At 38.6% G+C, this 11,622-nt stretch overlaps 1 protein-coding gene across 1 annotated transcript in view; it reads left to right on the top strand.

The window, feature by feature from the left end:
* The first annotated feature begins 900 nt into the window (after window positions 1–900).
* The window catches only part of CRY2 (cryptochrome circadian regulator 2), a 43,097-nt gene continuing 32,375 nt past the window's right edge, over window positions 901–11,622 (top strand). The window contains exons 1-2 of the mRNA XM_070760535.1: window positions 901–1,218; window positions 7,982–8,090. Coding sequence (XP_070616636.1) covers window positions 1,025–1,218; window positions 7,982–8,090 — 303 coding nt within the window. The 5' untranslated portion in view covers window positions 901–1,024. The remainder of the gene's footprint in view (window positions 1,219–7,981; window positions 8,091–11,622) is intronic.

Here is an 11,622-nt window from a genome sequence, read left to right as displayed (position 1 = left end):
AAGGAGTCAACCTATTCTCCAAAGCACCTGAGGATAGAACAAGAAGCAACGGGTGAAATCTAAACAAGGAGAGAACTTAGAATTAAGGAGAAATTTCCTGACAGAACGGTTGATCGATGGAACAGCTTGCCTCCATAAGTTGTGAATGCCCCAACACTGAAGTAGTGTAGGGTCTTCTGCCCAAGCAGGGGGTTGAACTAGAAGACCTCCAAGGTCCCTTCCAACTCTTGTTGTTGCTGCTGCTGCTATTATTATTATTATTATTATTATTATTATTATTATTATTATTATTATTATTATTATAATATAAACTCATCCAGCTGTGGTTTATTCAACAAACCCTTGTTTAATAGTCTTTAAACACTAAAAGTATTTTTAGGCATGAAATTTCGGAAGGGGTGTGTGAAAGTAACTCAAAGCAAACAAAGCCAAGTAATTATTGGACCCATTTTTCAATAATTTCAAGCGTTCCTTTAATAATAAAACAATAGACAGCTCCGACACCCCAGAGGGCGCCTGACGCTCCAATCAGTCCAGGAATCCATGAACGAAAGAAAGCTGCTCTGTTGCGAAGCTGCCAAATCCGGGCTGCAGAAATCCGGACGTACAATAGACTCCAGCTCTACCTTACGCAAAGGTACACAAAGTTTGAATATGCTTGTGGTTGATTTGTTTGTTTGTTTAAGTGAAAGGCTTCAATTCTACCTCAGAGCAACATTTTCAGCCAGTCCTGCTCCACCCCCTGATACACAGCACGCAAACATGCTACACCCCCTCCGCAGTCCGGGGGCTCTTCAAGGCCAACCCAGCAAGTTACAGTACTTAATCAGTGTATGTAGTTCAGGCGGCCAATGAGCTATTGGAGGGTGGGGGGAGGCGAGGGCGGTACTGCGCATGCTCACTGGAGGAAGAGCAGCCGCTCTAGAAGAGTCTTGTCGCACCGGGAGAGGAAGGTGGGGGGAGTTTAGACGCCGGGCGGTGTGGAAAGTCTGGCTTGTCTTTGCAGCGGTGGTTGCGTTTGACGATGGCTGCTTTGTCCGGTTCGGTCCCTCGGCCGCGCCGCAGCGGCTGCTCCGTGCACTGGTTCCGACGGGGGCTGCGCCTTCACGACAACCCTGCTTTGCAGGCGGCTCTTCGGGAAGCGACTTCGGTGCGCTGCATCTACATCTTGGACCCCTGGTTCGCTGCGTCCTCCGCGGTGGGCATCAACCGCTGGCGGTGAGTGGAGCACCCGCCAAGTTGGCGGTGTGTATATGTGTGTGTGCGTGTGTGTGTGTGGACGGGTGGGGTGAAGGAAATGGAGACCTAAATCGGAGCGGGTCAGGTTGCTCTGCCTGCCACCGGCGCGTTATATGACACGAGTGTCACGTTCTTGCAGCGCGAGCCCCTTCCGAAGGGAAAGTTCGTGCGTTACACAACCTTCCAGCTTTCTGAGGTCGGTAAAACGAGGACCCAGATTGTTGTGGGGGTGGGGGATATGCTGACCTTGTAAACCGCTTAGAAAGGGCCGTAAAGCTGTAAACAGTACAGCTCATAAGTGCATCCTGTGTGCCGCGATTCAATAGGAAAAGGTTAAATGCAATGGGGACAACAGATCCCACGGCGGTGGGTGGAGAAGTGGGACCGGTAATGGTTTTATGAAGGAATAAATAATAGCAATAGCACTTAGACTTACATACCTGTGAGCCGCCCCGAGTCTTCGGAGAAGGGTGGCATACTACTACTACTAATAATAATAATAACAACGATAACAATAATAATAATGATGATGATGATGACAAAACAACAACAACAACAATAATAATAATAACGATAACAATAATAATGATGATGATGACAAAATAATAATAATAATAATAATAATAATAATAATAATAATAATAATACCGCTTCACAGTGCTTTTACATCCATCTCTAAGCAGTTTACAGAGTCAACATATAGCCCCCCAACAATCTGGGTCCTCATTTTACCCACCTTGGAAGGATGGAAGGCTTGAATCAACCTTGAGTCTGGCGAGATTTGAACTGGTGAACTACAGTCAGCAGAAGCACCTTGCAAGGACCCTGCTGTCTTTTAATTCCCCTCCTGCTTCTCCTTTTAGTGGTCTCTTTTGACCGTTGCCAACTTTTCACTCGCGTGTCCAGAATTATGTAGGTAGGATGAGCTAAAGAGCATTCACCTCCTTTGATGGTTCACTTGGAGGAGAGCAGCACAGCAGAGTAAATAACAAGCCCTTGCAATATGATGCTTCCCCAGTCTGCTGTTGTCCAAAGAAGTCAGAGAAGAAGAGGAGTGATATTTCCCCCTGCAGGAGGAATGCCTGGTGTCTGCTTCCTGTAGAATTGGGAACCCTTTACTCCATTTACACCATAGTCAAACTTGAGAGTTGGAGATATATAACTTTGTTTAGTGTGCTTGAATATGAGAGCTGAGCAATTCTGTGGTAGGGATACTTCAGATGTACTTAGCCATCCTATCTAGCCTGACTTTCATTTTGATAAATAACTGAAGACAATAAAATAAGCTCACAACAACAAACCTGTCAGTTGAGTTGGGCTGAGAGTGATTGGTTCAACTAGAACTCATCATTTCCTGGTTTGTAGCCTGCAGACATAAACAGGGACCAAACTGGCTCTGTTTTGTTTTCTGTGTTAAACAGATGCCTTAACTCTGTAGCCTAAAGATTATTCGGCTAAAGAGCCCTGTGATACTTTAATACTGAATTTCCAATAAGGAATGCATGTCTTTTGTATTTCCCCTTATTCTAGGGATTTTCTTATGCTCAGTATTTTATCCCCATCCATGTTCCACACTCAGCCTCTCAGTCACTACAAAGGTTTTAATACCCTATAATACATTTAGTTAAAATTAAACACAGTTAATAGGATTATTCCCTAGTCACATATTTAGTCATTTAAAAAACATCCAGAATTTTTTAAGGCAGCATATGTCCCTGGATCTTCAGGTTATGCACCTATGGTGGTTTCTTGATTTATTGATTTCTAGATGTCAACAGATTTCAAAGTGACACATAAGGAAAAAAACATCATCTGCACATATGAGAATTATGAGAATTACAGTATGTTATGAAAGAGCCACACCTGCATTTAGTTCCTCTATATGAAAGATTGTGGGAAGTGCCATTCTTGCTTTTTTTGTTTTGCCAACTATGTGGGGCCTTCTGGTACTTACAGAAGAAAATATCCACATACATATTCAACTTTTAAATAATGCTGTAGTTTTAAGAACTGGATCCAAAACTCTGGCAAGAAGGGCTTGCTTCAATTTATGTTGTAAATTATTCTGTAGCATAAGTGGTACCATGGAAGAAGATGAATTGGTAGTCATTTAAAAGGATCCATACAAGACATACTGTAGGAAGGATAAACTATTGATGGCCTAAAATAACTGCTGAACTAGATGTGCAGAAGTTAGTTCTATGAGTAGCTTGGATCTAAGCTGTAAAATCCTCTCTCCACACCTATGTGTTCTGTTACTAGCTTTGGACATGCTTAATTTACCTGCTACTCCTGTTTCTTTGTCCTTAGTAGACTGCATTAAATTATTTTGAGCCACATTTAAGCAGCTCCGGTAAAGAGCCAATTAGCTAGGATATAAATATAGTACATTGCTTTTACTTTTTGAGTTTGAACCAGTTAAATGTCATATATAGCTACTGGATTAACTTGAATGGTTCTATATGGTGTTAGACTTATAAACAGTTTATTTGGAAATGAATTCCATCCACAAAAACATACTCTTATAGCCTTCTATTCTAAGCTGGAATAGTTTTGGAAATAATTTCTAGGCAGAAATATGTCCTTTCTATATCACAGAATATCACCACATTTTAAAATCATTTCAGTTTTCTACCTCTGAAAGTTAGAGATGGAGTAGCAGTAGAAGTCCATCATTCCATTGCTAAGAGTTGTAGTGTAATTTTGCCTTCTTTCTTAAGGATGATTCCTGTTCTACTTGTTCTGCTATTTTCAGTATACAGTACACTTAATTGGGTTTCTACATATGAAATTCTGGGTTTAAATGATGGGTTAGTTCTTTCATACCTGTTTAGTTATTTTGTAGGTAGAATATGATTATGCTGCATTTTTTGCAAGAAGAAAATTCTATATATTCTCAAACGAGTTGATTTAAAGTTTAAATAGAGAAGGATTTTTTTAGCAAGAAAAATATCATGAGAAGCAAATATCTGGCTAACATCTGGAATAAACAATGCATGTTCATATATTGGATATAGAAAGAAGTATAATGACTTGTGCAGGATATAATTAATTGATTTTTTTTGTTCATAATTTACTTATCTTTGTCACCCTTGTGGATTTTGAAAAAAAAAACCCCACCTTAGGAGAATGCCACTGCTATAAAAATTGAGTTCTCCAAATCTATTTCCATTGAAAGAGGGACTACAAGGGGTCCTCAACTGACAGCCCCTCAAATAATGGAATACTGCTATCATGTCACTCTAGTCCTTTTCTCTAGACTAGCTATGCCCAATTCCTGCAACCCTTCCTCTTGTCTCCAGCCCTTTAATCAGCTTAGTTGCTCTTCCTTGCAGGTTTTTTTCAAAGTTTTTAATATCTTTTTCATTATCTGATGACTGAACCTGGATGCAGTAATCCAGGTGTGGTTTTACTAAGGTTTTATAAAGTAAAATACTTCATGTGATTTTGATTCTTTATTATTGTTGTTGTTATCTCTTATTTATTAAACATGAAACTCAGTTAACTGAACATTAAAAAATTATCATAAATACCATTGACAGGTGCTAATGGTTAATACGAGTTTCTGCCAGCATCCTAGGTATCAACCAAATATCTTCTTAAATATATGATGTCCTGAGTATTATTATTATTATTATTATTATTATTATTATTATTATTATATAGCCTTGATCCACAACTGACATTGGAACATCATCTTTCGGCTGTGGCGAGGAGGGTGTTTGCCCAGGTTCGCCTGGTGCACCAGTTGCGGCCCTATTTGGACAGGGAGTCATTGCTCACAGTCACTCATGCCCTCATCACCTCGAGGTTCGATTACTGCAACGCTCTCTACATGGGGCTACCTTTGAAATGTGTTCGGAAACTTCAGATCGTGCAGAACGCAGCCGCGAGAGCCGTCTTGGGGCTTCCAAGATTCGCCCACGTTTCTTCAACGCTCTGTGGCTTGCATTGGCTGTCGGGCAGTTTCCGGTCACAATTCAAAGTGTTGGTCATGACCTTTAAAGCCCTACATGGCATTGGACCAGATTACCTCCGGAACTGCCTGCTACCGCACGAATCCCAGCGACCGATAAGGTCCCACAGAGTTGGCTTTCTCCTGGTCCCATCGACTAAACAATGTCGTTTGGCGGGCCCCAGGGGAAGAGCCTTCTCTGTTGCGGCCCCGGCCCTCTGGAACCAACTCCCCCCGGAGATTAGAACTACCCCCACCCTCCCTGTCTTTCGTAAACTACTCAAGACTCACTTATGCCTCCAGGAATGGGGGAGTTAAGATATTCCTCCCCCCTAGGCCATTACAAGTTATGCATGGTATGTTTGTGTGTATGTTTGGTTTTATAATAAGGATTTTTAGTTGTTTTATTAATTGGATTGTTACATGCTGTTTTTATCATTGTTGTTAGCCGCCCCGAGTCTACGAAGAGGGGCGGCATACAAATCCAATAAATAAACAATTATTCCTTTTATTCATTAAACATGAAACTCAGTCAACAGAACATTTAAAAATGTATCACAAATACCATTGATTGGTGCTAATGGTTGATACGGGTTACTGCCAGTGTCCTTGATATGAACCAAGTATCTTCTTAAAATATATGATGTGCTGAGTAGCGCAGAGTTTTGCAGTTCTGGTGTTATTGCAGGAAGCTGCAGTTTCTTTATGGGTTTTGTGAAATTCTTGGGAATGGTACCAAGTGCCCCCATGACAATGGGTATTACTATTTCCAAAGGCTAGAAAAAGCCTTCAGGACATTGTGAGGCTTGACATTTGTCTCATGATGTGTCTGGGGCTCCTTCCAGCCTTTGGAAACATTGCTGGGGCTTGTCTCCAAAAGTAGTTTCCAAAAGTAGAAAGAGTCTCAGAAACATTGGTGAGATGAGCAGCAGCACTTGGGCTTCCCCTTCCCCTGGAGGGATGCGGCTTAATGACCACCATGGTCAGGGTTAGGGTTTAATCCTAACCACAATATGGTCATTGAGCAAGGCAATCACATGGATGTCTTCTGTCAGCATTTTAAATAGCATCCAAAATTAAAACAGAGTCCGAGGCATGGCTTTCCTCCAAGTTCCAATTTATTAGCAGAGCCATCTTGGCACATCTGGGATAAACCCAAAGTCCTGTGGGTTTCTCCACCCAGTTTAAAGTTCATTTCCTTGTTCCCACATCCACAAGTTCATCTCATGGCCCTGTCTGGTTCTGCCAACATGTCCAGTCCTCTCCTCAACTTCTGAGCAGGTGATGAACCAAAGATGACCTTGAGAATCTGGAAGGAATTTGTTATGGCTACAACCCTCATGCAACAGCCCCTCCCAAATTCCCACAGCACTAATACATTCTATATTCTAATATGTGGCAGGCCAAAGTCTCCAAATCAAACGATGGCTTCGGCCTGATATCTTCCTTAATGACTGCAGCAATTTACAACCTAAATTGTGGGTTGAATTGTGGTCTTAAGTTGACAATTACATGTATAGTATTTGCTGTTTCCATGGAGAACTGTAGCATTCAGCAAACAGTCCTTCATTTCTAGTTTACAGAATATTGATAAATCACAATATTTTCTCAGATAATCTGCATAAATCAACTTTTCAGTGATACATGCATTCATACTGGACAATTTACATATACAAATTCCCTTAGCCTCTGATTTTGTTCCTGACTTCTATATACATGTAGCTTAAATGTTGCCTTTTATTTTTAAAAATGACAAAGAACATTTTGATGGGAATATAGATTAAGAAAATCTAATGTGGCGATGACAGGTTTTCTGTAGATAGGAACTATGTTATCTAATTTTTTTAAAAAAACATCCTCTGGAAACCATAGTGGGTGTTGCTGATACCATTAGATGGAATAAAATAAAACTGTTTGTCATCTTTTTTGATGTCATCTTTGGAAACTTAAAGAACCAATCAATTACCCCAGGTTTTACGTAAGTTTAAAGAACCTATTTTAACCTAAATTTAAACTGACTTAAACCATTTTAATTTTGGTCTTAGACTCATTCGGGTTTTTAATTTTTTTTTTTTTACTGTAATATTTTGGAGAGTGGTCTGTGCATATAATTCAAAAACCTAGTGTAGGCTTTCACTGAAAAAAAATGCAGACATATTATTGTGCTGCTATGTCCTGAGATAGTTATCAATTCTAGCATCCTGTCTTCAAGGAGGCAGAGGAGTAGCCTGTCAAATAAATGAAAGAGGCTAGACAACTAACTCAATCGATGCGCTCTCAATTCTAGGATCATATTCATGTTAACCATATTTTCTAGGTATATGCATTGTATTATTCACTAAAGCACTTTTTATGACATTTTGCAGATTGAGAACCTTCTTACCATGTAAAACACTTGGTTTTTCTTTTCCTTCCTCAATTTTTCCCTCTTGAACAGATATGGAAAAAGAAGAGGTGTTTGCAAAGGATTCTTAAGTGTGCCTTGCTAGACAATTTGTAGAAGAGTACACAAAAGGCCTTGAAGATGGTATTCAACATCTGTTATGTAAATACCAATTTAGCTTTAAAAGGGAGGGGTGAGAGAGAATGAATGAGAAAGAAACTCAAGATTGCCCTGCCTTGATTTTCTTTAGAATAATAGAAGGGTGGCAGAATTAGTCAGGCTTTCAGGATTTGTTGTTATACTTTTCAACTGTGAAGAGGTAATTTATTATAGCATTTGTTTTACAACCAATTAGCCCAAAGGGATGATGCATTTGCTTATTACATTTTGTTTCCTCTCTTTAGATTTTTGCTCCAGTCTCTGGAAGATTTGGACAACAGTTTAAGAAAACTTAATTCCCGTTTATTTGTAGTACGAGGGCAGCCAACTGATGTTTTTCCAAGACTCTTTAAAGTAAGATTATAACTATATCTGAAAATCCTGTTTGGGTAGAATGTAATTTTCTAGTAAAATCTGGTAAAAAATCTAACTTATACTGCTAATACTAATATTTTATTATTTTTGGATTTGAGTTAAATCATGGTATCTATACCTATCTATTTATATATAATAATAATATGGCTCTTTTATATATGCCAGCTGTTCTCTTTCATGCTTCCATGAATAGAAGTGATTTATGCTTTTTGTGTAGTGGCATTCTAATAAATACCAATAATAGAATGGGTTTTCAAGAGAATATATTAGAATGAGTATTTTTTTCAAAAAGGAATTATTTTTAAATTTATTTTGAAAATAGTAAATACTAAACATTTAATGTTTTATTAAACTTAGTTAAAATTATTTTTCTTATTAAATTAAAAGCTCTTTTAATAATACAGTATCTCAAATATTCATTCTACCTTACATAAATACTTCAATTTCATTTTAGCACATACAGTAGATACAGTTTGCCTAAATATTTTACTTTTCAGTTATGAGTATGTTATTTTTGTGATGGGGCTAGGCAAAATCATAAGAACAGAAGAGGGAGTAGGCCAGAAAAGGAATTAAACATTGCGTAAGTGCATATATACACAGTTATGTAAACTACAAGAGTTTATTGCCTAGCAGCAACTATTTTTAATAACATTGCAATAGTAACAAGTTGGAAATGAGCCCAAAACCTACTCCCTTCTTCTTTCCTAGTATGCTTCTGATATAGAATTTGAAAATTTTCCAACACTAATGGATTGGTTATAAACTTTAAATGTAGGTAATGTTAGCTATGATTGCTTAACTCTCTCAAGCCTTCAGGGATACTGCATTCAGTACTTTTCAGTGATGGAGGTGTTAAGTTGTCTTGTGTTTTATTCTCCTTCCATTAGGAAAAAACTTCTTGTCTTATTAAATTATAAAGATTCTAAGTCATTCTTATATGGCAAAGTAAAATATAGAGTTTATGGGTTTAAAGGCTGAGCGGCAACGAATTGAGTCCTTTGAACTTTGGTGCTGGAGTAGACCCCTGCGAGTCCTTTGGATTGCAAGGCGATCAAACCGGTCAGTCCTAGAGGAGATCAACTCTGATTGCTCTTTAGAACGCAAGATCCTGAAGATGAAGCTCAAATTTGACTTAACGTTGTGACATATATACTCCAATAATTTTTGATTAGGCTTTTTTTTCAAATTTGTTCTTGAAATATTCCCTGTTTTGTTAAATGAATAGTTCAAAATTACTCAACTCTAATTCTAGCTGAGATTATAAAAGATTATTTTGATCCTCAGTAATAGAAACAGGGGCTTTAATGATACCATTTGTTTGATTAAGAACCATGTAAATGGATGAGTTAAAAAATTAGGTCATTCTTAATCATTGATTAAATTTTAACTTTCAGTAAATGCATTGTTCTTGTACTGAATTATATCTGTAGACTAGATACAATGTAATATATCCAGAACATTTAAATATTATCTTGCGTGCATGTTTATCTATTTATATTATATGAAGAAATTGAAAGAAGTGTAATTACATTTTGCCTCCCAGCCCTTTCCCTTGTATCCTTGCTTCCTGCAGGGATGTAAAGGGTTAATTAGAAGGCAACACACATCCCAACTCTTTCTCATCTGTGATTGCAGCTGTTTAATGGAATGTGCGTAGGGTACTTCAGAGAGCTGCTTTAGGGCAAATTGTAGCTATGTATGTGTGCATCACTATAAAATGTATTTCCATTGTTTGGTTTCCATGTGAATCAAAACAATGTTCATGTTGATTCTTTAGAGTATTGATGTACTGTACATTAAAGGCATGCAGAACTGAAAAGGTGAAGATATTAGTATATATTTGAAAAGTGGGGGTTGTCTTTTTCTGTAGATAAAAAGTAAAGACTTAAAATGCACTTAGCTGGTCAGGGTAATGTTTTTGAGCACTGACATGTTCCAAAAAGCTAGAAGGGGCTGTAAATGTTCTTGAAATCTTTTATCTTGCTTTTGAATGTTCTAGAACAGGGGTCTCAAACCTTGGCAAGTTTAAGACATGTGGACTTGTGCAAAGCTGGCTGAGGAACCCTGGGAGTTGAAGTCCACAAGTCTTAAAGTTGCTAAGGTTGGACACCCCTATTCTAGAACAGTTTTTCTCAGCCTTGTAAATCAATAATGTATACCAAATGCTTTAGAGTAGTGTTTCCCATCCTTGGCAACTTTAATACAGTGGTACCTCTACTTAAGGACTTAATTCGTTCCGTGACCAGGTTTTTAAGTAGAAACGTTCTTAAGTAAAAGCAATTTTTCCCATAGGAATTAAAGTAAAAGCAAATAATGCATGCAAACCCATTAGGAAAGAAAAAAAAAGCTCGGAATTTGGGTGGGAGGAGGAGGAGGAGGAAGAAGACAGTCGCTGCCTAAGGAAAAAGGTGAGGTGAGCGCCCCCTTTTGTCTTTCCCTGCAAACCCTCCAGGAGGCAATCTCGCGCCGGGTGTATGGAAGGCAGTGCAAGGGAATCACCACAGCGAAGGGGTTTATTCCCTCTCCAAGCGCCCAGAGAAAGGAAAACACTCCGTTCGCTCTGGGCTGCCAAAGCTTCCTTAAGCGCCACCAAAAGGCTCCTCTGGCAGCCCAGAAAAGCCTGAGATGGCCAGATTAAAGGGGGAATGGCAGGAAATTGGCCAGGACTTCGTGCCGCTCTCAAATTTCATGGGAAATTTTTCTAGGCTCGGGTTCTTAAGTAGAAAATGGTTCTTAAAAAGAGGCAAAAAAATCTTGAGCACCCAGTTCTTATCTTGAAAAGTTCTTAAGTAGAGGCGTTCTTAAGTAGAGGTTCCACTGTATATGTAAATTCTAACTCTGCCACAAAACTGGCTAGGGAATTCTGGGAGTTGAAGTCCACACATCTTAAAATTGCAAAAACTGGGAAACACTACTCTATATCAATGGTTCTGAACCTTTTCTTCGTCATTTATATACCTTTTGTGGCCACGGATCATGGCCATGGACCCCAAGACTTAATTCAAGATTTAAATCATAACATTTCTTTAAACCTTTGTGGATTCCCTGTGACGATGTGGACCAAAGATTGAGAATCAATGCTCTAAATAATTGACTATATAGGATTGATTTGCTGCACACTATATACAGTATGTGCAAAGAATGAGTCATGTAAATAGAAAGGAACTGCTGAGAAGTAAAATAAACTTCAGTCGATCACATTTGGTTCAAGCTTCAATTTTCAAATGTGTTTTTGGTGCAAGTTCAGATAAATACATTGCAAAAAGCATTCTTCATTTCCAAAGTATCCCAGTCTGGAATGCAAAGACAGGAATAATTTTAACAAGTGCGTAGTTAATACTGGGCAAACATAATCCAGGCTTATCTCGGCTTTCAGTTATAAAAGTAGATCTAAGACTATCCTTCTTTATGTGTATTCTTAGATGTGCCTATCTAAAATAATTAGATTGTTTCTCATTTAGGTGCCCTCTAGTTACTCTTGTTTTGTCAGCATTTCATCTCATTTGAC

The sequence above is a fragment of the Erythrolamprus reginae genome, chromosome 1, assembly GCF_031021105.1.
Source record: "Erythrolamprus reginae isolate rEryReg1 chromosome 1, rEryReg1.hap1, whole genome shotgun sequence".
Lineage (NCBI taxonomy): Eukaryota > Metazoa > Chordata > Lepidosauria > Squamata > Dipsadidae > Erythrolamprus > Erythrolamprus reginae.
Note: the sequence above shows the minus strand (reverse complement) of the source record. Positions and strands in the feature narration are given on the sequence as shown.